Source organism: Argiope bruennichi, chromosome 10 (genome assembly GCF_947563725.1).
Source record: "Argiope bruennichi chromosome 10, qqArgBrue1.1, whole genome shotgun sequence".
NCBI lineage: Eukaryota > Metazoa > Arthropoda > Arachnida > Araneae > Araneidae > Argiope > Argiope bruennichi.
The window spans coordinates 52,515,362-52,542,350 of NC_079160.1; the positions used below are offsets into that span (position 1 = coordinate 52,515,362).

Below are 26,989 nucleotides of genomic sequence, written 5' to 3' on the forward strand. Positions count from 1 at the left end.
GTTACGCGTGGCCTTCCATTGCGCGCAGTAGTTGGCCTCGTGTGAACCATGCTTTTGGATATGTTTCTTATATTGAATTGCAAAAAAGCATGACAAATGGTTTGGCGAAATTCGTTAATAGTAAAACATAATTCATTATTCATGAAAGTTTATCTTTGATATATTTTTGCTGGACATCAAACAACAATATTAAGCGATATTTCTTTTCAATTTAAGCTGGATTTCTGTCTTATTTGCATAATATAATACTCTCAAAAATTCTTCGGTTAGTAAATGTGCCATAAAAGAAAAAAAAAGTTTGAGCAGCCTAATTTTAGATTACTAATATGTTCATTATAATGAGCAAAAATTAGCTAATCTTTAAGAATATGATAATTTTAAAAAATTCTTCATTCAATGATATAATTTTACATCGGTTCTCCTGACATCTTAAATTTCTACTTTTGTGAGAAGTACAACATCGATTGGCCTGAAAATTATTTTGTATGCCTTAATAAAATACCTCATGGATATTTAGTTTCACTTCTGTGAATATTTTCTATTTCGTATCATCCATCTTAATACATTGAAAATGAATGTTAGTATTTAGTCTTGCCTAAGTGTTTGGATTCAATCTATTTCAGAGTGATCTCAGTGAAAATGAAAATCCACAATGGGTTGACAGTAGTGATTCATACAGTGACAGCGACCATGAAACATCTGCTCACCCATCATTAGATCAGTCCAGGTGCATCAAAAATAAAACACAAGATGAAAAAAGTGAAGGACATGGAGAGAAAGGCGATGTTGTTTGCACAGATTTGCCCTATGTCCAAGCCTACATGGCCCGAAAAGATAGCTTTTCTGTTTATGGTGAAATTATAGCTCATAGAATGCGCGAAGCTAAGAAAAGCAGCGAGGCGATCGCTAGAGCTGAAAAGGAAATTGATATAGTATTACGCAAGTTTGAAATTGGTTTCTTTGATACTTCTCCTGAGGATTTTTAAATGTTCACCATCTACGCATTCCTTATAGGTGGCAGCTACATAAAATGGAACATATTTTCAGGACATTTATCGATTTTTTTAGGCGATTGCAAATTGTTTAAATGGAGATTACAATTTTTAATCTCAGTCTTTAAAAAAGTGAAAAACGTGAACTAGGAAGTAGTATCAGTTTATTTTTGATTATCTATCTATATGAATCAATTTTTGGCAGTTGTTAAAAAAAAAAGAATCTAAAAAAAAAAAAAAAAAAAAACAATGCAACTCTGTAAAAATGAATCATGGCACAATATTTTTATATATTCATTCAGCATCATCCTCTTTATTAATGCAATGTTTGGAATCATTTAAACCTGATTATCGTTAGCAGCTGTCTCATTTTTGCTATTCATTGAAAGATATGTTGAGAGTGAACAGTTTTTACATTCGAATGAAGATCATTTGTTGTGGAATCTCATATCTTAGATTTGAAACATTTGAATTGACAAAAAGATAAGTGCGTCTTGAAAAATCAAAATGTTTATAAGGCTAATTTGTTTTTGAATTAATACGTTAAATGATGAATATTTGGATTATTTTGTTATAAATAAAGTCATTTTCAGTTTTCGTATTTTGTTCTAATTTGTAATTTGTTTCATTTTTGTATTTTTTATTTTAATTTGATTCATTTTATTTTAGATTTATAATACTGTTATAAATGCCACGGACAAAATATAAACTTATGAAATCAACATTTACTTCAAACCTAGATTGTCAAAGCAAGTTTTTACAACGTATTGGAATGGAAAGGAAATTAATATTGTAGAGGAATGTTGATAGCGTTGCGAAATAATTGTTCATGAAGTTTGAGATTAACGACAAATAACGTTACAGATTGGCAAATCAAAGCTTACTTTTAGTAGGAAATATGGCCTGTTACAAAATCGAAAAGTCGTAAAAGTGCATTAGAATTTAAGTATGGTTCATTAGCAATGATATTGATTGGGAGCAAACAATTTTCTAAAATACAATACAGACTGAAAAAACTGATGTGATGCATATGCATACTACATTACTATCCCATTATGAACTATGCAAAGAGAAAGTTTTGTATACGGCAGAAAATCCAAATTCGAGAGTTTGACGAATCCGTTTTAGATCTCCCCTAGGGTGAAAGACACATTTTTGGAATTAAGTCTATTTGTTAATGCAATAACTCAAACAACGTTTTCAGCTCGACGGATGAAATTTGATACATATTATCTTTACGTCACATTTGAAGCTTTTTATCAAACTTTGAAAGAAATCTATTCAGAGGAATTATGTTGGTTTGAACGTAAGTTTACACTTTAACTATAAAACGGAGAAAGATAGATAGATAATATTTGGTACGCAGATTTTAGTATATAAAATATAGATAATATCAAATTTGAAACTAAATTCGTTAAGATTGAATTTCAGTTGGCTGTACTTTCACAAATATGTAAATGCCGAAACTCAAAAATGCAATGACTTAAACATATGAAATTTGATACATGATTTTGTAATTGCAGTTCTGTGTCAAGTTTTAGTTGGTTAGAAACAATACATTTAAAACACAAATTCGTATACACAATACCTGTTGCTAAATGTCAGGATTAATCGAAAAAAAAAATCTCAAAGAATCAAATGATAGATTTAATAAAAATGCTAGATGCAGACCAAAGATCAAAATTGCGTTAATATTGTGGTGAAAGCTTATAAGCCAGCTAACAGCTATCGGATACAAGTAATTACTTTTGTCTTGTGGTCTTGTTGCTCGGCTGCGAATCACAAGTTCTCAGGTTCTATCCTACCCAATGCAACTTCCACACTATTGTTCGTTAGTGCCATGCAAGGCATACTAAAGGTTCACAATTTTATGTGGGGAAAGTGGGATTGGAGAGTAAGCTTTTATTACCAACTTAAAGAGAATGCGAGAAAGTTTTAGGGAGACAACTGTTAGTTTCTCCATGGCTCCCTCCAGTAGTTACACCATTACCGGGCCAGTTGTATTTTCAGATTGGTGCTCGACCTATTTCAGAAAGTATGCCGCAACTGCATCATATGGAATAACTCAGTTATACTCCTCAGATGATGACAATATAAAAATAAGGGACTCCAGCAGAGACAAGTTCAACTCGGCTGAATTTAATTTACATATTTTCCTTTTAATAAAAAGTCAGAATGCATTAACACGTTATTTACAAAATTTAGCTGCAACAAAAAGTCCGTACAAAAGAACCCGTTTAATTGTAACCAATTACAACATAACGTTATAGAGTAAAAAAAAAAAAAAAAAAAAAAAAACATTGGATCTGCAAATGTCAAAACTTTTGTTTGTAAAGTTTTTTCCAGTGTATTTTAATTCGATGAAATCTCTCAATATATGTTTTAAGCTAAATCATTATTTGCTTTTTAAGCAGCTATATGCAGGGCATATTATTAAATAAGTGAAGTAGACAAAAGACTCGATATCCTTTTTACAGTATTTTCAAAATGATTTAATTTGGTATTTTCGTTTAAATTGCAGACCTTGTATTTGAACTTAATTCACATTAAAAGCAAGTATTGTTTAAATTCTGAAAGTTAGATAGAATAACAACTTATGAAAGTGCTAAATAATGTTGTTTTATCATACTTAAAAATATTGCTTTATTATTAAAGAGAATTTAGATTAAATTGAAAATGTTATCATTCTTTAAAATTTTGTATAAAATTACTTTGAAATTTAAATTTTGAATTGTTTTATACGCAACTATTGAAACAATCTCCAAAAAGTGGCTCATAGTTAAAAGTTTTATTTTAATATGTCAAAATTTGTTATGTAAAACTATTTATGTAGAGATAAGATTAAAATTATGGAGAAAAAAAGGGGGAAACCAAAGATTTGTAATGCCTAAAAGCCCCTAGAAAACTTCATCCGATCTTTGCTGTGTGATTGTTACATTTATACTTTAGAAGAAATTAGTTTTTAAATATAAATACTAAATTAATACTTACATTTATTCGTCAATTTTCGATTTAAAAGACAGCACTTTTCACTTATTTGACAAATAATTGATACATATTTTGAGAATTGTAAACCTTATTTTTCATTAAAATTTTTTTCTCATTAAATACTTTTATGTAGTTTTTAAAAATATGCAAACTACGGGAATACTTTTGACGTATCGTATTTCTATTTTTATTCCCTGAGTCGAGATGTGTTGCACAACCGCAGTCATTACCCGAAATGTCGACGTAATTGGACGGATTAACGAAAATAATCGTAGACGCCAACCAGCCTTATTACTGACAACATATCCCATAGGATCCAAGATGTGATTCGGCAACCTAGTGGCTTAACTAAGTATTAAGTTAATGAAACCTGATTTCGTATTATTTCTCCTTGAATATTGATTTCACTTTTTCATGTACACTTTGGAGAGTCAGCATGTGTAAATGTATTTGGTAGAAAATGAAAAAACACCATTCTAAAATAAAATCTGCAAGAATATGTTTAAAAAGATAGCAGGGATAACTTTGTTCACACATAAATACAAATTTACTTTTTTTATTTATTTATTTAATTTTTAGACGAATGCGAATTTTTCAATAAATTGTAAGCAACATACATTTATACATTTTATAAAAATACATTGTTTTTGGTTTAATTTTCTTAAATTTTTTTCTCAAAATAATTAATTGCATATAACAGCTTTTGGTAAGGAAATTATATATAAAAAAATCTAATTTATATTTCTATATATTAAAATTTCTATTCATTGAATTTTTTTTAGGTAAGTTTAAATTAGTTAAATTTGACTTTTTTTTGAGACAGTCAAATAATGAAGATTCATTCAAGTGCAAGTATTTTCAAATGAAGTATTTTTTTATTTACAAAGTTTGAGTAATAAACTTATATCACCCAATAAAACACTGTACAATGACATATTTATGGCAAAAGTCTATTATATTCAAGGAACAGAGTAGACTTTTTTACTGTTTCCCAGATTCTTGCAGAATAGTGGAACCTGTAGTGAAAGAAAATGATTTATACAGAATTAAGCATAAAATTGCAAGTCATTGGTTACTCAAAAAATAACCAATAGCAATAGATAAAGCACAAAATCATTTTAACCTACCAGTTTTTTTCTGATAAAGCTGTGTGTGTTAAGAGTGATCTTGGCATTGATAATACTTGACGACTTAAAGATTCAGTAAGATATTTATAGCCTGGATGTATTTTATATTCAGGAAAACGATGGCTTGGAGAATCTGAAAAATGAGGGTTAAAATAATAATGAGACATAACAATATTTGTATTTAAGATAAACAATAAATATTAATACCTAAGGTAGAGAAACCCAACCAATCTAAAGCGGATATGTGGGTAGATTACAAACAGTGAGGAGAAAGCTGGCATAGATATAATAAATCAGACAGGTACAACAGAGATTTTTATACTCGTCATATCTTATAATTTCAAACAATATCAGTTGAAATACTGTTCAATGAAAGAAAATTTACATTGAGTATTAAGGTTAAGAAAAAACAAGAGGATTACTTTTATACAAATGTATATTGTTACAAACATTAAACAAAAATATTTTAAATACATTTTCTTTGTTTTAATAAGCAGTTACACAGTATTATTTTTATTTGTTTAATTAATTTAAACTTCACTCTATATCAGTAAACAAACTATTTTTTATATTAAATTAATGGACTTTTATACAAATACAACTTTTATACAAATGTATATTGTTACAAACATTAAACAAAAATATTTTAAATACATTTTCTTTGTTTTAATAAGCAGTTACACAGTATTATTTTTATTTGTTTAATTAATTTAAACTTCACTCTATATCAGTAAACAAACTATTTTTTATATTAAATTAATGGACTATTTTTAATGCATATATTAGTACTTAAGACAAAAAAAATCTATAATTAATCTGAATGTTTTTTATGATAGTTCTTTTTTAAATAACGTTAAAATTTTAAAATACACCTTATGCAATATTAATTGATTTAAATGTTGAGGAAAATCGGAGTAATAAAAACGATTTCTTAAATTAAAAAAATAAATAAATAAACAAAACCTATTGATTGTAAAAATACCTGTGTCTGGAGGTTCTTTATCAGGAATCAGAAACAAATTAACTTTTGGAGGAGAATCTTTGGGATACCGACGATTATGAGGATTCACAGATCCTACAAATTAAATATATATATATATATATATATATATACACAAACATATTTGCATTTTTCAAATCAGGCCAAATAAATGCTCAATCACTGATGCGATGATAAAGTATAAAAAATAGTTAGTCTCAAAATTCTTAATATTCGTACCTGAATATTTTAATTTTGATTTTTGGAAAACATTAGACAAGGTCTCTTCCATCTTGGATATTGTACTTGCAGAGAAGTCTCTCTTTTGGGCATGATTTTGTACAAACACTAAAAATTGGGAGGAAATAAGAGATTATATAAATTTCAAATCACAATTTACAATTAATTTTATCTTTAATAAAAAACAAATGGAATAAAGAGGCATTAGAGTTAAAGTGGAAGAAGTTTGGTTGAGAATTGTTAGTTTAATTCTACTCAGATTTTAAGACTCAATATTTTATTAATTTTAATTTTGTTTTCTTGCTCCATCTAAAGAATTTTTTTAATTTTAAGTTATTAAGAACTAATTGACATAATTTTTTTAATGAATTAATTTTAACTGTTTTAATAATAAAAAAATTAACTATCATGAAAATTTCATCCAAACCTTTATGTTTCAATGTCTACAAGTAACATTTGAAGTATTTATAATTTAATAAAAGTTACAATTATCACATTAAATCAGTTCCTGGTGACAACAGAGTGTATCATGATTCACACGGCTAATACATGAAAGAAAGAAAAATTCATTTAAAATTAGCATTAGATATAACGGCAATGTGTTTGTAAATGAATGCATTTTTAATGTAAAAAGTACTTTTATGTAAAAATCGTAATAAACAAAATTTTATAGCACCCCCCTTGCACCAAGTAGTTTATAAAATACACAAGCTTCTTGAAATATTACAGATTATTAGACTACACAATTTTTAGAAACTTCTGAATATTAATTTTTTAAAGTCATTAATAAAAATTGATACATGATTATTTTATAAATTGTGAACAGCAACTCAGAAGTAAATAAATAAAACGATTTAAAATGCTAATGAAATTTTCATTCAATAGCAATGACAATACTAATCAGTGGTATACATGGAAACATGGTTTTAATCAAAACAAAGTTAACTAGTTAAATAACTGTCATGAGATTTTAACTAGCTTTCCTTACAATATGTAAGATTTGTAAACAAAATTTGAAGAAAACATATATATTTTTGTAATACAATTAATTTTTAAACTTTAATTTTAGATATGTAATATCATTTACATTATTTAACTAGGTTGGTTTAAAGAGTACAGCAAACCTTAATTCAGGTTATTCATTTAAAAAACCAGTCAATTTGATATGGGAACATATAAATGGATAAAGGGTTCTAGAAGGCACTGTTCATCTTGCAGTAAATTGCAAAGTATAAAACATCATTATTCTATTCAATGATCTTAGATAAATCGGTGGAATCCTATAGCAATTTTGAAATGATAAGCATGTATTTTGAGTATAATGCATCTAATAAAAATGAGTAGAGAACAATGTGTTTGAATCCTGAAAGATATCCAAACACATGCCTCATTTTATCAATTATATAGTGATGTGGTGACAGTTAATGATAATACTGAGCACATGAAATTATTTTTTCTCTCCTCATCATATTTGGCATTAAAAAAATGACATGAATATACTAACATTTTGTTTCCATCATGCTTCTCCAAAATTAGCTTCTCGGGCATCATCACTACTTTGCTTATTCCATGCTATAATACATGATGGCTGTTGTTCGCATCAAATGTTTTATGAAAACTTGAATTTTTGTAAGTATTTTTTACATGTTTGAAGCATCTTAAAACTGTTTTATAAAACTAATCTATAATAATTTCATTTTGATTTTCTTGAATTTTTGCATGCACACATATCATTTCAGTCCAAATGTTTTATGTAAGAATGCACGTACTGAAAACAATGGTAAAGTTTGGTTAGCCTGGCTTGTACTTAAAATTTGTCAGAAACATTTTGAATAAATCTGTACATGTTTGTCAATATAATAAAAAAACATTTTATATTTATATCAATAGAATGGTTTTTTTTCCTTTCTTAACTGAATTCCAATAACTCAATTTAAAATTTTTTTAAACCTTTTTTTCTTTTGAGTCTTACTTTTTATGTTATTTAATGCATTTATAGAAAAATCATTGCACTGTATAAATTCTAAAATGTTTTAATAAATTATCTATATTGATAAGTAGAATAATTACCTATATGAGGATAATATTCCGTAGTTTCCTCTGGAAGAGGATTCAAGTCATGGATATTTATAGGCGTTGTGGGTTTCAACATTTCAGCAGAGAGAAGGAACCTGATAGAAAAGATATTAAATGAAATTAGCTAAAACTCTTAAACTGTTTATATAGTCTATAAAACAGAAGGATTTATTAACAGGACCTCTCTCCATCCACACAATGAGAGAAAACAAACATAAAAAAAATCTCAATCATAGATTAAAAATAAATAATTACAAATGAGTTCAATATTAAAACAGATTATGATATCAGCTGCCCAAGAAAATCAAAGTGAAAATGAACAAAATTTTTGAATATGCAAACATATTATAGTATAGCTTAGCATAAATAATTGTTTGGTCTTAGCTTTATGTGCTATAAAGACAAAAATAGCACACAAAACAAAAATAATTTCACATAAAAAACTGGAAGAAAACCACTTTCTCATATCAATAAAAACACAAGTTAAAATTTTAAAAAACAACAAAATCCACATTAGTAACAATACCATAAACAATCACATTTAGTAAATGTTTTAAATTTTTAATAATATCAAATATTAAGAGGATAATTTTGGAAAAAATTTCTTAATAAATAATTAATGGTGAAAAGAGAATTCTGAAAATGTTATTAAAATATTTCAAGCAAGTTTTATTTATTGTATCATAGAAACTTTATTAAGGAATTCAAAATAACTAAATTTATTAAATAATTATTGTATTGTCACTAAAATACTAATTATTAAACCAAAATAAATTAGCATAATTATTAAACCATAAAATATAATAATTTAAGTTCTACTTCAGACAAGCATTTAAAATCTTTAGCATGGTACATTACATATTTACTCAAATCTGTAGACAAAATGAGAAAAAACAATATTGAAAGCATTAAACATGTATTTTGTAATTAACTTGAAGAAAATATTTTTTCAACTAAACTTTTATTTACCTAAGATAATTGAGATCTATAAACCAATCTTGGACTGAAATAATGGTATGGCAAACTGCCATCATGAATGCAGCTTGTTGTAATGACTGAAAAAAAAATGTTTATAAAATTTCTTTCTTAATGGTCACAAAGCAGTAAACAAAATCAATATTGATCAGATAAACTGAATCAATACAGGCTAGTAAATAAATAAGTGCATAAAAAGAAACGTGTTTATGTATTTAAAAAAAATTAAATAAGAAAATAAAAATAAGGAGCTTAACATCCTCCCCACACTTTTCAAAGAATGTTGGAGGGGGGGGGGGAGGGTTGTAGAATTATTATATTTTAATGACAAATATTTCTTGACTAAAGTTAAATATTAAATCATTGCTAAGTCAGAATAACTGGCTCAATGAAAACCAAGATAGTATTTTTTTAAAATTAACTAGCAATATTAATACTAATAATTTATTTATTTTTCATAAAACTGATAATTACTATTCTACTATTTCTAGACAGATCTTCATAGGAAAAATATTTATTGCTATGGTTCTCATGACCAATTTTGGGAAAATTTCTGCAGTACTTCTCTGAACTTCACTTCTGTTTCTTGTTTGAGAATTAATTTATGCAAAAATTCTTAAATAAAAAAAAAATAGTTTATGTGATGGAAGATTAGTTACATAGATGTTTATTGGTATATACAGGTGCTATACTTTTTATATAAACAACAATTTATCCCTATTATTTTGAAACACAAAAGATATCAAGCGATTTTAATGAGATTTGAATCGCCGAGAGATATGCTGCAGAGAGAGTGAAGGGCTTAGTCGAGTTTGCAAATAAAAAATCCGATTTATAAGGAATTCTAGAGGGTTGAAATCTACCTTTCTCCATAACTTTAAGGGTTGAAGACATACAAAAAAACATTAAATTAGGTAAATTGTTATCTTACCATAACAACCAAATTTTATATTAAAAAATTTCGATAATTGCTAATTCTTAACAGTTTAACTCCTAACTCATTACTTTGCTTCATTGAAAAACTCGTATTGGCAGCATTCTTTTCCACTTTCATTCTTTATCAGAGTAAAAAAAAATTTGAAATTAGAGAAGGAAATGATGTAGTAGGTGAAATTTTGTTTACTGTATACTTTTTAAAAATGTAATTTACTTTCATTTTGGACTCATCAACAACATTCTTTTATTTTTTAAATCAGAAGTGTACATTTTATTATGGCATTTTACTAATTTAGTAATATTATGTAATACAAGTGCTGTTTAAAAGATACCTGCATTAATAAAGCATTTTCAACAGAATGATAATCGGGACCACCAGGAGGTTTCTTTTCATACTGAATCATGTGATCCATTACTGATGCACTCATAACAGGCTGAAAGAAAAAGCAGCTTTGCAAATCAATTCCATTAAAAAATTTCATAAACCTGTAAGCTTTATTGTTATTTAAATTTGGCAAATTTAAGGTACATGCATAAATAGTATGTAGAGGTAGGAATTCAGTTACCATATAAATTTTCTTCAAATTTAACTCACAAATTTTATGAACCATAATTAAAATTCCAGGAAAGCTTTTGTGACAATTGTTTGAACAGTTAATTTTTTAATTTATAAAAAGCAATTATGTATCACTGTTGCACACTCTAGATAATTCTATAGACAAATGACGCATTAAAAAAGATGTTGTTTTTCATTGGCCGTAATGTTTTATTATGATGTTATATAGAAAGTATGATGTGAATTTTGTAAAGGGTATCAACTACAGTACACTCCCGATTATCCGCGGAATTGGGTGACGCGGCCGCCGCGGATAACAAAAATCGCGGATAATCCGAAAAAAGCTGAAAACGGGTATAGCAAAAGAGAAGACAGTCATTCCAACTTTGAAAAATCGTTTTATATACAATAAAACGTAAAATAAACAACAGGAAATGTTTAATTAACGCTTAATATTTTAGTATATCACTCAAAACTATCCTAAAATGCATTTTGTTAATGAAAACAGAAAAGTGCTTGGTACTTACGAGAGGCGTCAAGGATACACAGAAAAATTAATACATATGTACTGTTTTAATACTGTAATGTATTATGTAATTACAAAAGCATAGCTGTAAAACTACACCTTTTTGAAGAAATCAGTCATTTGTGTTTGCTTCTTGCTTTGGAAGCATTTTCTCTTTGCTTGGAAGCAAAAAAAAAAAAAAAACTTAGTGCGGCAGTCGCGGATAACCCGCCCGCGGATAATCGGGAGTCTACTGTACTGCTTTAATCTTTCAGTTTATTCCTTCAATTTGCCCTTATAAGTTTTATTAAAATTCATATAAAATTAAAACACTATTTCTTCATTTAGAATATTCAAGAGAACTCCTGATTTATACTACATATATAAAAAAGAATTAGTTTTTAATACTGCCATTCCTATTAAATAAAATTTTTAATAAAAACTTTAAATCATTTTATCTCTTTGAAATTGTCACTTGTCACACATAATATTTAATTTATGACTTTTCACTTGCAGGCATATAATCACAATATTTCAAAAAATTAAAATGTAACACATTTTTTTTTTTAAATTTTTTATTTGCACACATATTGGTATGTTACTAATATTATATATATTTTTAAATTTTTATATATGACTTTTATAATATATTGTCATCAGCAGTTGATTTGATATGTGATAATTGTAAACTTTGTTATAAGAATTTCTTAAGTAATACGTTCTTCAAGCACATACACAATGGGCAAATGGGAAGAGGTTATTTTATCTTTAAATAAATTAAAATTAGTTTAATTTGGTATCATCAAAACATGATTGCAAGTACACACCATGGAGTAAATGAAAAGAAGACTCATACTTTGCACAGTTATATTATTTTAAGAGTCACAAGTACACTCCATGAAATGAATATGAAAAAAAAGCAAAGTAAGGCAGAGTTAAAAAAAAAAAAAAAAAAAAAAAAAAGCAGTTATTTTCACCCAGAAAGATTCCGAAAAAAATTTACTTTGAATCAGTATGAGAAAATTAATTGAGTAGAAATATTCTAATGGTAAGCTTATGGAATATTTCTTATAAGTTAAATTAAATAAAAAGACTAATTAAAGAATAAATAAGTATGAATTAGTTTGTTAAAAGAATGATCTATAAAGTATTTATTCTCACCTGAGTATCAAGAAGTATTACACGTTGATTTGTCACAAACATGTCAATTCCTGATGTACAATGCTCACCAATTTCTTTTAAGTCATTTGTCTGAGGCTTAAAAAGTTGCCTGTAAAGGGGGTTGGGAAGAATCATTCGTTTTTTTTCTTCCCATTTTTTAAACAATAAAAAAATCAACTTTATGTGTTCAAATAATAAATATAAATAATAATAAATATGATTAAATAAAATAGAAGAAAAGTAATTAACTTCAGTTAAAATTCCTGAGACTTTATAATGCAGAACACATATTTATCATATAACATAATACATTGGTGGACAATTGCTAAGGAACACATGGCAATAGCAAACACACTGGAAAGGCACTGACACTGTATATGTAGCATCATGTTCAATGGTCATATGTTTCTCTATATATATTTCCATTAGGGACTATGTCTGGTTGCTTCATGTTCTCATGTTCTGTTGCGCTCTTGGTGAAACAAATGTATCACCACCTGTTGCGCTCTTGGTGATACATTTGTTTTCATGAACGACAATACAACATGTCATTGAACAGTCACTATCTAGAAGTGTCTAGAGAGGGAAGTTATTCTGCACGTCAAATGACCAGCATGCTCTCCAGCTTTGAATCAAACAGAAGAAATTTGGATGTTTTGAGGAGAAGTCTTGCTGGTCGACAATGCTTCCCAATAAACAAGGACCCTTCATCTGTACACAGACAAAGAAATGAGATAAATTACCGTAACAGCTGTTGGATAACGTGCAGATTTTGTTACAATGTGTGGAATCATTCATTACCCTCCATGATGGCCAAATCCTGTATTGACATCTTCTTTTAGAATAACTACAGATGATAGATACATTTTTTTTTTTTTTACTTTTATGTTTTCAGCTCAGAATGACATTGTTTCTTGAACACTTTTCAAACCTTTCTGGATTTCAGAACACAATAAATGATTGTTATTGTAATGCCTAACAATCTGATCCATTTTTAGCAATTGACCACCAGTGTGTGTGTGTATATATATATATATATATATATATATATATATATTAAAGGGAAAAAATAAATAATAGAAGTTGAATGCTATAAAAAGCAATATATTAATATAAATATTCAAACATGAACATTCAATAAAAATCTTGAAACATGAGTTTATGATCATGCAAAGAAATAACAGAACTTGATTTAATCAAAACTTTTTCCAAAAATTTAAGAATAAAAATCAGATAAAATTTCTTTTATAAATAAAATAACCACATACATAAAAAATAATTGCACAAATGTAAAATAATTATAGGAATTAAAAATATCTTACCATTTTGATTTTTCAGAATGAATTCCACTAATTATGGACATAATTGTGGATTTTCCAACCCCCTGAAGGCCCAGTACGCCAATCACATAAAAATCTGATGAATCATGAAGATACTAATAAAAAAAATTAGTTGAAATTAGTAAAATTTATCAGAAGATAAGAAATATATAAGCCATTTATTTAAATATCAATAACTACAACTTAGATTTAAAAAGAACACTGATAAAGTTCTGCTTAATCAAAGAATAACTATATGGTTCATTAATTTCATTTAAACAATAATTATTTTTTATGTCCCTATTATAAATTTAGCAAACTTATTCTTGTATAACTAGGTGCCAAATAAAAATCTAACAGACTTCAAAGAAAATGCAGCTTTTATAATTAGAAACTGTTTTTGCCTTTTAATAAGTTTAAATCATGGTTCATTTAAACAACACATTAATTACCTATGCACAAATATACATAGCTAGGAAAGATTAATAAAAGAAGATCACACAACATTTTCAGTCCAGTGTTATAAACATACAGCTACATCTTCAAGAAATGAAGAGTGTGTAAGTGAGTGATTGGAATGAGAGAAGAGAAGAACATAATTGCATAAATATTCACCCACAAAAAGACATAGAAAAATAGTTTGCTCACTACATTCCAATATACTCCACCTGTGAGTGATATATTTTTCAGATAATTTTAATATTAAACACACAAAACATAAATACACATAATTATACAAAAATTATGAAATCAGAGAAATGTTTTTATAGAATATTTTAACTTTTCATTGTCAACAGCCTTTGTAAAAAAATGCACAATTAACTTTTTAATTTGAACATATTCTAATTACATTTCCTTTCAATAAATCTTTCACAAAATGAAAATGTAATTTCCTGTCTTAATTTATTCAAATAAATAGTTTCTTTTTTTATTATTATTATTTTTTTTTTCGTATCTTCAAAATTTAAAATATCATACCTCTAGAGCACTGTCACACCACTGTAAAGATTCATCTACTAACTTAACAGGGTAAGACATTTCTGGAGGAGATGACACTTTCTGTTCGCCTGAAACAATAATAAAAGAAGTCATTAATTAAGTAAATAAAAGTAAAATTTATAAATAGTTTGTATGTTATAAACATATAAACTAATGACTTTTTTATATTTTTTTATTTTGTTTAGAAGTGCAGTAAAGAATAAGAAAAATTTCAATGAAGACAGATGAAAATTAATTAAATAGTTAATTTGTTTTATAAAGTTATAATTTTTATATCTCTTATAGAATAGTCAATTTTAGACCCATAGACATTAAATTTTTTTTTTATTTATTAGCCTCAATGTGACCCCTCATATTTAGTTAAACAAAGTATCATTCTTCAAAAATTATTAATAACTTATAAAAAAAAATTACTGTTATTAGCAGTTTTTAAAAACTTTCTACGATGCACTTTTTAAAAATAAACTACAAGAATTAAAATGACTAATATGCATATTTTAATAAAAGATAAAATTGCAGACAATAAGATAATCTTGTATATTACGATATTTTATATAAATGCATTTTTTTAATGTTAAAAATATTATACTATTTATAAAAATATGTATTCATTTACATATGAATACATATGTCAGTTTTACTTTCTTGTGTTTCATGTTTACACTATGTATTAATTGAAAATTATATTGATAAGTGATAACATTAAGTCTTGCTGTATCAAAAATATTATTGAGATATGTAGCATTTTAATAAATATTTGATTATATTTTTAATCTTTTTTATAGATTATAAGATAACTAATTCTCAATCACCTCATTAGCAACAAATTTAACAGTGATTTATGAAGCAATACAATAGAATTAGGTAGATAAATAACCACCTGTGAATTAAAGTTATTTTTATATTTGATTTAAGATAGTAAATTCTTCTCTTTTTCTGGTATAATATCTTCACTAAACCACAAAAATTTGATATTCAAAATATTTTATTTAAAGGAATAATAATTAAAAAAATGCAAATAATATCAAATAAATCATTAAAGTTCAAAGATAAACTGATATGATAAAATTACAATAATATAATCTACATCTTACCATCACTTTGAGCAGCTGTAGGTTTCTGCTGCACATGGAAAACTCGCTGTGCAACATTTTTAACCAAATCAGAAAATGAGTCACTATCTTTACTAGTAGAAGATGTACCATGAGTTGAAGTGCTTTCATCTTGTTCACCAGCACTAGATGTTTTCTGAGCAATTGATGGAGATTTCAGTAATTCTGTTTGAATATTAGGACTAGCTAATGCACTACCAGTCTGAACTGTTTTATTCTGGAAAAAATCACATTTATATATTCTATTTTAAAATTTGGATGAATATGAATTATAATTATATGAAAATTATTTATGAATTCTCCCCCCTCCTTTTTAGCTAATTTGAATAAGTTTAAAATTATTTTTTAGTTTTAAATTATTATTTTCATGAACTATGTCAATTCTTATAAACCTGTTAACATTAGTGTTTCACCATGGTGCAATAAATAATTATTAAGCAACTAAGTTTTAACAACAAATGAAGAGCAGTTGATGATAATTTTAGAACAGCCAATTTTTTACTATTTAAGCAACAAAAAGCAAGTCTAAAAATCTGAATAGCATTTAGTTATGTCATGTAAAGATAATATATGCTTGGGGGTAAAATATATTAAACATTTTAACTTCAAATGTTCATGTTAAAGAGTAACTGGTTTCCGGCAAGTATAAATTAATTTTTTTTTATTAATTTAGTGAAACTGGTCTAATTATACGGGTGTATTTAGATAGTATTTGTTAGTTTAATTTTTAGATCAATTTAGTCTTATTTTTATCATTTTTTTCATAAAAGATTTCATTTTATTATGAAAGAATTTTATTTTCATACCAATTATTCTGGTTAAACAACTTTAAGTTATTATTAATGTTTTTGATAGTATCTTTTTTTTTCTCCTTAAAATTAAATTTTTGAAATCTGAAAAATATTTCACCATATATATACATATATTATATACAATATTATTAACAATATTTTACTTTTATGGAATGATACAAACAAATAAGAATAATACTCATTGGAGTTGAGCATCAAAAAACACCTAAGAGTTAAAATAATCCATTTTGAAAAATGTATATTGAGTTTTGATAATTTCAGATGAAAATTCAACAAAACTCTTTCTGATAGCATGTAATTTAGGGTAAAAGCTTACAATTGGGTGTCCTTGATTTTTTGGGTCATTTTTTTAATGCCAAGATCGGCACCAAGAGGATTTTTGGTTGTTAAACAACAGTAATGCCAATGAAAACAAAAGTTAATGGAAACCAGAAGTAGTGCTTTGTCACTGAAATTTGTCGCAAATCGAAGGGGCAACCCAAATCTAAACTAAAACTGAATTTAGTTTAAAATTACTTAGTTTAGAAAGTCCTGCAGTAAAATAATGTAAACAGAAAGAAAAACTTTTATATTTCCTTACTTTATCAGGAGGTTTAGCCAGAATGACAAGCGTTTTTGCAGCTCCTGCATCTGGTTCTGAAGCAGAGTCCTTAAATGAATAATAGACATAAAAGTTGATTTCAAGAGAAATTAATTACTGTAAGCAATAAAATGAAAATGCTTTATTGAAATAATTTAATTGAAAATACTTTAAATGCTGATCTATATCTGATCATACTTTAGTCTTTGATTAATGCTAATTTGACTAATTAATTAAAAGTTAATTAATAAGCTTCTTTAAATTAATTTTTATATTGTATATGATTATTTTAAAAACTTATTATTTTTATAAAATGTGCCTATGCTTTATAGAATTCACTGCTACTTCTAATCATTCAGTATGATGATAAAATCTCAATTTAGACAATATGTGACACATGCTTTATGTTATTGGTATTTATGTATTAACTGCAATCAGCAGGTATTGTTTGGCCATTACTGGTCCTTGTGCCATAAAAAGGCAATCAATTAATTAGCCACATGTTGGAAACAACTGCATATAGCAGGCATTGCTTTAGCAGTACTGGTCCTTGTGCCAGAAAAAGAAAATCCATCAATGAACCACTTGCCAAAGACAAACTTTTGTCTACATACCAGTGCCGAATTTCAGACTTAATTCTTATCAGTGGCAAACATATTCAGTTATGAAGAACAGGCTATCTTAGGAATTTTTATTTGGCATTTACTTGCTGCCATATGGTTAATACACAAGTACGATGTGGTTCTTATTTTGAAATCCATTTCCTCATTCTAAAGGGACACAGTGTAATATAATGTACAAATAAATACTACACAGTGCATGATATCATGGGAATTCACTTATTTTTCTGTACGAAGGTATAATTTAAAACCATAAAAATATATACAAACAAATGTTCTCCTGTTTGAATCAATAATAAAATAGTTAAAATCGCTAGCAGTTTATGTCTGAAATTCTGTCATGGCAGAAGTAAACAAAAAACGTTTATCCATCTAATGATTGGAAGCGCTCATGGAAAGTAGTAAAAACTGAATTTTTCTTAAGAGACAATGACAATTTCCCAACCAATATTTATACACCGTCCTTTCAAACCGAAAAAAGGTATTTAAATTAAATGGAAATAGTGTTCGCATTGTTAATAACCACGAAAAATAATAAAACAACTGTTTTCAGATAACATAAAATAAAAGTATGATCATTATACACGAAAATAAATCTAGGATTTGATATTGATATCAAAATTTGGCATTAATCAGCAATTACTAACAAGACAATATAATAACTAAAAATTTAGTGAAATGAAAATAGTTTCATACTTTTGGTTTCAAAGGTGGGGCCATAAGATTATTTTACATGAACACAGAATTTCAGTTTTTTTATTTGAAGTACAAAAAATGAACTTATAACTATTTTTCTCGTTAAGATACGAGAATCTTTTCTAGCTTCAGCTGCTTATTGCTGCAACTTCGAAACTTTATTTGTTTACCTTATGCGATAGTCATGGTTATAGTGAAAGGTTTATTGTTGAATTTTCAAAATTATTGAATTCACAAGTTGGAACTGATATATGTTTATTACTGTTTTTATCTTATTTCATGGGATATTTTTTCAAGATTAATTTGAACGGAAGTAGATTTCTCACATTGTTGAAAAAAAAGAGTTATGAATTGAAATTAAAATAAATATAATCTAGAAAAATATTTGTTTTAATTATTTTTATGAATATGAGGGATTGTTTGAATTTTGAAATAAACAAAGTTTGATATTGATATAATTTAGATTATATGAAATGAAATTTGAAACAATTTATTTAGTAGGGAATCTTCAGCATGCATAGGGAAAAATTTTATCTTTTCAGGGAAGTTTTTTCGCCGTCTCTTCAACAACTTGTAGAGTTCTTGATTGACGTTTGGCATCGGCCGAAATCTTTCGAAGGAAGGGTGTGGAGTAAATGATAGTTTAACGTTATTAAAACTTTTATTTCTGTTTTTTTTTTATGTTCATTATTTTGGGATTGACATTGGTTACTAGCTTGCGCTTCGTAGTCTAATTATCGGTTTTGTAGCATTTGAACTAATTTTATTTGATCAGCGGTTAGTTCTTCGTTACCGGTATGTGCGTAATTTAACATGGATGAAAATAGCAACTGTTGATTGTCTTGTGTAATTTTTTTTTTGTATCACTTGACTTTCTGTATCCTGTCAATTTTTACTTTACAATATGGGCTGTGCCGTAAGTTCTGCTGCGGATAAAGAAGCTGTCGAAAGGTCAAAGAAAATTGACAAAGATCTTAGAGCCGATGGAGAACGCCAGGCTCGTGAAGTTAAACTGCTCCTGTTAGGTAAGTTTTTATTTTGTTTGTCTCATGTGATGTGGTCATTCATATGAGAACATCTGAAGTTTAATAATATGCACATACAGATTGTGATGTAAGTTCTATTATGCAGATTTTAAATAATTTGTGTGGAATAATTAGTTTTTTAAAATTATTTTCTTTTATTCGAATAATTTTTATTGAATTTACATTCGTATTTTTATAAAAACGAGCATGATTTCGTAGAAACAATTTTTCATCGCAAGTTTTAAAATATTATTTTCTTGAAAGTTTTGAGCCTTGAATAATCATATTAAATTCGTATTACAGCTCAGAATGTTACCTATACCAACTTTTTTTTACTTGGAATCTTACTTGCAATGCACGTTTTGATTGAAAATGTTAGTTTCATTGGTTTGATTGAAGGAATTTTATATTTTGTCATGAAGTGTTTGCATCATTACAAATATAAATTTTTTACATTCTACTCAATTTATAGAAAAGTGCAGACTTAAGGTGTTATTTTCTTGTGAAATTAAACTAAATCAATTTTTAAGAATGCTACTGTAAATATTTCCATAGTTGAATTCGTTTTAATTTTATTTTTTTATTATGAAATATGGTTTTCATTCTGGTTTAAATATAAACATTGGTGATAGTTGTTATAATAAAACAGTATTAACAATGAGGATAATAATTTTTTTTAAAGAATCAATTAAAAATTCTCTAACATGCTTACTTAAAGCAGGTGCTTTCAGAAATATGAATAATAAAAAAATACTAGTATTAATAATCTTAATATTATTGCTTAAAAGTAGTGCAGCAAACTATTTCAATGCAAACTGATTTCTGAGAGATATAGCAAGATTTATTTATAGTAAAATAGTTCTGTATTATTAAATCTTTGTATAGTAGTTTGGCTTATTATATACAGCCTTTTTTTTTTTTTTATTCTAGGGCTTGATGTTTGATTAATAGCAAAAGCATAATTCACTGGTGAGATTTAGCAGAATAATTATCATCATTTAAATTCTCTATAAATTATAAATGTTGAAATGTAAATTTTTTTTTACTGAAAATATAGGTAATTTAGGCATTTGGTAATTGTAAAAAACAAAGCAAAAAAAAAAAATCCCTTGTTTGAATTATGTGTTCTAATTAATAAATATAATTTATTCAGCTATCATATTTTTGGTAAAGTAGGAGAATCAAGTATGAGTTTCGCCTAGTAGGAAATTCTAGCCAAACTATGTAACTCGGCAAACTAATGTAATAAGGAAATTAAAAGATTAACATATTTATTAAACAAAGATTAACATGCACATACACAAAGATTATCATCTTAAAATTACAACTTCGTACAATTTGCCATCAAATAATTTATTCTCTTGTATGTCCTTATTTTTAACTATCAATGATATATAAATTTAATGCTTTTTTAATTTGAAAATATCATGGCTTTTATACAATGATTTCCTAATTGTAAGATGCATAAATTGGATACAAAATTTATATTTTGTATGTAGGTTTGTATGCAAAAGTTGTATGCATATGGTAAAGATTTTTTTTGTTGCTAGTGTGCTAATGCAATGAATGTCTATTCAAAACAACTACATTAAAGTATATAAGCTTTTCATAACTCATTTTTTTTTAAATACATTTGCAATCAAAGATGATTTTATTGATAGTAATCATATTTAATGAATTTATTATTTTTAAAGGAGTAAAATAATGTGCATGCAATTGGTTAAAAAAAATAGCTCTACTTTATTAAAATTTGTAAGAATTCATTAAAAATTTAATTCATTCAAAAATTTAATTTAATTCAATTATGCTGCGTAAAATCTGATGAACAAATCAAGTCATTTAACCTCTATGTAGAAATAATATATTCTGTCTTCAGGTAAAATTATAGAAGTTCGATTATGCTCTTTAAAATGTTTTCGAACATATTGAGATTTTTTTTGTGAATCAATATATTTCTTAATGTAAAATGAATGACAATTACTTTTTTATGTTCTTAATTATGACGATAACATATTTTTAAATATTTCATTTAAAATGTAAAAGCTCTGTCTTGTGTTTGTTTGGTAGGATAAACAACATTTTTTTACTTTGTAAAGGATATCTCGTATCATTTTATGTTTTGTTGAAGAAAACATTTTGTTAATATTTTAAGTGCAATTTTTCATTTTGCAAATATTGAATAAAACAATATATATATATATATATATATATATATATATATATATATATATATATATATATATATATATATATATATATATATATATATAATATCTTAATCTAGTTATATCTTACTAAATTTCCTAATTTTTGTCTTGATTTAGCCCAAGTGAACTTCGTTCTAAAATGCTCACTTGTTTCCTGATCCAATTCCACATTTTTTAATTTAATTAATGCTTCACACGTTCTGTAAAACTGCTTTAATCAGCAGGTTCCCACATTCCAATTGAAGGGATGAAATTCCTTAGTATGTGCTGCATTCTTTAATGGATACCTAGGTTCCCTTTCCTAGATCAACACTCTTTTATATCGCTTGTGAATAGACATCGGCTCCATCATTGCTACTTGTATATAAATTATGCCTCCTGGAATGGAATGAATTGTTTAAAAATTCAAAAGTGGCCATGCTACTGTTTAAAACATTTTGTTTACATATGCTCATTATAATATAATGTATGCTCATTATAAGTATATTCACACATATTCAGCGGAAAAACTGAAAAAGGATTCATGAATTCATAAACATTAAAATCTCAATTATTTGGCTTATTGTTATTGAAAAGCAAATTATATTTTTAAAAAAATGCTGGAATTCTGTAATTTCTGACTTTTTTCCCATTTTTAACACTGTAATCTTTTTGTACAAAAATGCGATTCATATTTTCTGAGCACTTTCCAATATCTTATAAATATGCACTACACAAGGCTTTTTTTTTTTTTTTTTGTAAAAAAATTACACCTTAGAATAAAAAATATTGTACACATTATAAATACTTTTTTGTACTATCTAATTTATTTGTAAGAAATGTCAAATCATGCATACTGTACAATTTGAATACTTAACCCTTTTAAAATAAATGGAACATTAATACAAGACTTGGGTTTAATTTTTTGAAAAAATAAATTTTTTCTTTATCTTTTATAAATGCCTACAATAATGTAAAAAACCAGACTAAAGTTTAAGGATGCTAAACTTAAACGAGTCATATAGACATAAATCTAAGTGTATACAAATTGCTAAAGAGAGATGGAAAAAACAATACTAGGCTTTTTTTTCGTTTATCATTGTCTTTTCTATTTTTACTAGTATATTGTTTGCTGTGATTGATTTAAAAACTGATCCAGTAATTCCAAAACTGAATGCAATAATTCAAATTCAATAGAAGTCTTATCTCCTTTCATAAATAAATACAATTTGTTTTTTTCCATTAGTACTTCCAAGCATGAAAAGAAGTTCACATGCCAATTTCAAGTCTTTCATAATTGGTCATTTAATATTTATGAATTTCAGGCATTCCAACTTCATTGAACATTACCCTTAAATTTGATTGCATTGGATCTTAATTACTTTTATTTGTATAAAGTATTTAATATACATTAATGGAGAAAATTGAAGAATTTTTCTCCCCAAGGATTTAAAATTTTCAAACCTTTTTTAAAATTCAGTTCTAAGAGCTGATTTTTGCATATTGTATGCTTAAATAATCAGCTGTTAGCTGCAACAGCTGAATCAACCATATCAGCAACCATAAAAGTATTTTCCTCCTAATAATTTTCCTTCATGTTTTAAAATTATTTGGCCAAATTAAAAGAGATATCTGACAGAACTATAAATAAATGTTTTCTTTTAAAATTGACTCAAAAATGCCATGATTAAGTGTTGATAGCTAAGGAATAATTGAAAAAGTTTGAACAAAATGTAACAAACCATGAAATAATCCTTTTTTATAATAATAGCAAACTATTAATTCAAGTTTCTCATTGTTGACACATGGGTCGAGACATTTTAGACATTTTTGAAAAATTCATGGATGTTTGACAAATATTTTTATAGCTAAGAAGTCTTGGTATGAAAACTTTCTTTTTACCATTGAAGAAAAAAATGTATTTAACTAGAAAGATATTGTGGGAAATCTAATTAAAAAAAAAAAAAAAAAAACAAGATTACCTTGACTAATCTGTTGCTTTTTAGACCTAACTGTGATTTGCAGGATTCATATTTTTTTAGAAACAATTTTTTTTTTTGTATCATTCTATATAATTTGGCCTCTTATTTTTATACACTTCATCAAGCATGCCATGATGTAAATTTATTTTTGCAAATGTATTCATTTTTTTTAAAATGTGGAACTACTTTTAGGTTTGATTAATTAAAAAGATAAGTTACTGTAGAGTGTTAAGAAGTATAATCAAATTTTAACTAGCATTCTGTAAATTAAATCTGTGCCCCCCCCCTCCTTACAAGTACTCAATGATCATTGGCATAATTCTTTTTTTATGCATTTTTTTTGATATTTATAATTGATCATTAATTATAATTTTACAGAATTTAAATTTAAAATTTTTATTGGAACAATTGCAATTATATTGCAGTTAATAAGGTATAAAAATAATCTGTAATATATAAATCATAGCACTGATTCCTAAATATTTGTTTATTCCACTATATCATCTTTTTTTTAATATTAATTTAGATAAAATTTGATCAGGTTTTATTTATCATTTTTTAAAGGGAGATTAATAGTTACAATTTATTTTACAACATTAAAGGAATTATTTTCATTTGGAAATCAGTTAAATTAAACTGGAAATGAAAACTAGCAGTTATTTCTTTCTCTAAAGAAACGATGGTGACAAAATAAAATTATAATATAAAGATGAAGTAATTTGTTCCACGCGAAAATTCCGATATGGACCAATTCCATTGAATTTTATGAAAGTTTGGCTACAGCTAAATGAAATCAAATGGGCGATGGGGAAGGCTTAGATATATAGGTATTTGGCTGAAGAATTTCCAATTAAAATGTCACGGTTAGAAAAGAAAAATTGATTTCAATACAAAATAGTGCCACAGTATTAATTTTAAATTCGATTTTTCTTAAATCATCTATATTCTATCTCTTGATTATTGCTGTGCCATCATTTTTTTTATCGTAGTTGTGTTTTACTGCTGAGTAATATTATTTATTGATTGTGTGTTATTTTTATGTCCGGATATTTATTATACTTCGATATTTATTTTTTAAAAAGTCCGAATCGTCTGTGACTTGAAATTGAAGCACGTTAACATACGAGCAACAATAAACATATATTTTTTTAATAGTAGATGCCAACTTATGTTTCAGACGTGTATTCAGATGTTATTACAGCAATTGTTGATCAAAGGGTTTTACAAACTCTTGCTGTTTGTCTCTTAATGTATCCGTTATAATCTGAAGATAGTTTTAGATTGTTTCGGAATTTTTTTAAAAAAAAGGATTTTTTTAAATACGGAAATGAACTTAGTCGCATTGCTTTATCGCATTTTGTTGTAATCAAAAAACCTTGTTTTAGATTCTCTTATCAGTAGATCTCACACGCGTGCTTTGCGTAGTTTCAACATAGATTTCCTTCCCATTTGCTGTTCTTTTGTGTAAGGGAGGGGAGAAAATGCTTCTTTTTATATCTTTTATTCTAGAGAACCTTCTTTATAGTTAAAAATAAATAAAAAATTATTTGAAAGCCCCTAAAGAAAATTATGAATCAAAGAATCGTTCTCGAGTTGAAATATTACACAAGACAGTGATTTTTGGAGACTGGACTGAACCAGAAATAATTTAATTATCTTTTGCTCATTATAGTTACGAAAATGAATGTATGATAAAAACATTCATTCAATTCAATTGAGAGTAAGACAAATGAATGTTAAATTTCTTTGACACTTTCCTTAAAATTTTGTATTCATCTTGAATCATTGTATTTATCAAATGGAAGTAATATAAAAAAAAAAAAAAAAAAATCTAGTTACAATTTCCTATCTCTGAGCTCGTTAAAATCTGGGAGGAAAACTTGGGATTCTGAGGTAGTCGAAAAGTTCCATAAAAGCCTTTAAGTTAAATTATCATGATCTTCTATCTCTTTTATTAGCTTTTTAGATTCAGATTTATTTCAAAATAAATTAACTCATCTGCCGTTCTGTGTGTTCGATAATTTCGATGCTTAATTTCATATTTCGGTTTGTTCGAAATACATCTTAAAAGCGATCTCAAAGATAATCTATTTTAAATTAAAGGCACAAAATAACTTTCTAGAATGATAACAGGACAGACAGAAAATATTTTTTTAAATGTTTATAATGATATCTTCACTTTATCATGAAAGCTGTGAGACAAATCTTGCATCTCCATTTTCAAAATATTGCCTTTTTAGATCCTTATAAATTTTACATCTTAAAATAATGATAATCATATCTACTAAATAAACATTTTCTTCAGATAGATGAGAGGGGAAGGGGAAATTACACTTTGCTGTCATCATTATGTCCGTGTCATATGTTTTCTTTTGGTATTCTGAAAATATAATCGAATGAAATTGTTTGCTAAGCTGTATGCCTACTGCAAGTTTAGTAAGCTATTTGGGAATAGAATGTTTTCTTATCTGCAAGATATTATATAGCGAAGACTTTGTTGCGTGTTTAACCTTTCGCGTTATGAGTGAAAAGTTGAACCACCTCTCTTTCACCTGGTAATATTCAAGAAGCTGAAGATTGTATGCAAATGAACACATGCATTAGTTAAGTATAATGCGAATTCGTATCAGCGAATTTGATTCTTTTGTGGAAGTATTACAGGTGTTTTTATGCTTAGTGGAATAAGAATTTATGGTTTCTCTTGTGTTTGACTTTCAGTCAGCTTTGACATCATCGTTTTGGTGATGGTACGACAATCGTTCATGTTTTAATGTGGAATGGCAGCATGCCATTTTATTGTTTAATTCTTTTCATTTTTCATGCATTTAGTTGTTAATTCCCATAAGTTGAATGAAAATCCCACTAATCACAACGAGTTTAGAAAATTGCTGTAAAATAATATTAGGACTTAAAGCAGAAGGAGGATTAGTTGAGTTTTCAATAAAATTATAATAAAATATCTATTAGAAAAGTCTCATCCTGTACGTTGTCATATCTTTTTCCAATTCGAATGCTGAGGTGTCGTCCTTATCATCTGACCGCGGTTTAAAATTACGAGCTTCATCCCAAAATAGCCTTAGTGTTGCTTTAAAACGGGACGTTAATATAACTAACTCCAATTCA

The 26,989-nt window shown here is 26.7% G+C and overlaps 3 protein-coding genes across 3 annotated transcripts in view; 2 read left to right on the forward strand and 1 right to left on the reverse strand.

Annotated features, from left to right (window-relative positions):
- LOC129988755 (uncharacterized) overlaps positions 1 to 1,531 on the forward strand; it is a 32,083-nt gene extending 30,552 nt beyond the window's left edge. Inside the window, exon 6 of the mRNA XM_056097022.1 lies at positions 624 to 1,531. Coding sequence (XP_055952997.1) covers positions 624 to 986 — 363 coding nt within the window. The 3' untranslated portion in view covers positions 987 to 1,531. The remainder of the gene's footprint in view (positions 1 to 623) is intronic.
- Positions 1,532 to 4,846: 3,315 nt separating this feature from the next.
- Positions 4,847 to 18,847, reverse strand: LOC129988460 (nonsense-mediated mRNA decay factor SMG9-like). Its single transcript, XM_056096693.1, has 13 exons — positions 18,674 to 18,847; positions 17,358 to 17,426; positions 15,948 to 16,182; positions 14,833 to 14,921; positions 13,858 to 13,970; positions 12,536 to 12,644; positions 10,646 to 10,747; positions 9,372 to 9,457; positions 8,397 to 8,497; positions 6,327 to 6,434; positions 6,090 to 6,182; positions 5,108 to 5,240; positions 4,847 to 4,996 (listed from the first exon to the last, which is right to left on the reverse strand). Exons 1-13 carry the CDS (start codon positions 18,695 to 18,697, stop codon positions 4,918 to 4,920), a joined length of 1,341 nt encoding a protein of 446 aa, XP_055952668.1. The 5' UTR covers positions 18,698 to 18,847; the 3' UTR covers positions 4,847 to 4,917.
- A 415-nt stretch (positions 18,848 to 19,262) lies between these two features.
- LOC129988171 (guanine nucleotide-binding protein G(i) subunit alpha-like) overlaps positions 19,263 to 26,989 on the forward strand; it is a 35,047-nt gene continuing 27,320 nt past the window's right edge. Inside the window, exon 1 of the mRNA XM_056096323.1 lies at positions 19,263 to 19,698. Within this exon, the coding sequence (XP_055952298.1) occupies positions 19,578 to 19,698 (121 nt within the window). The 5' untranslated portion in view covers positions 19,263 to 19,577. The remainder of the gene's footprint in view (positions 19,699 to 26,989) is intronic.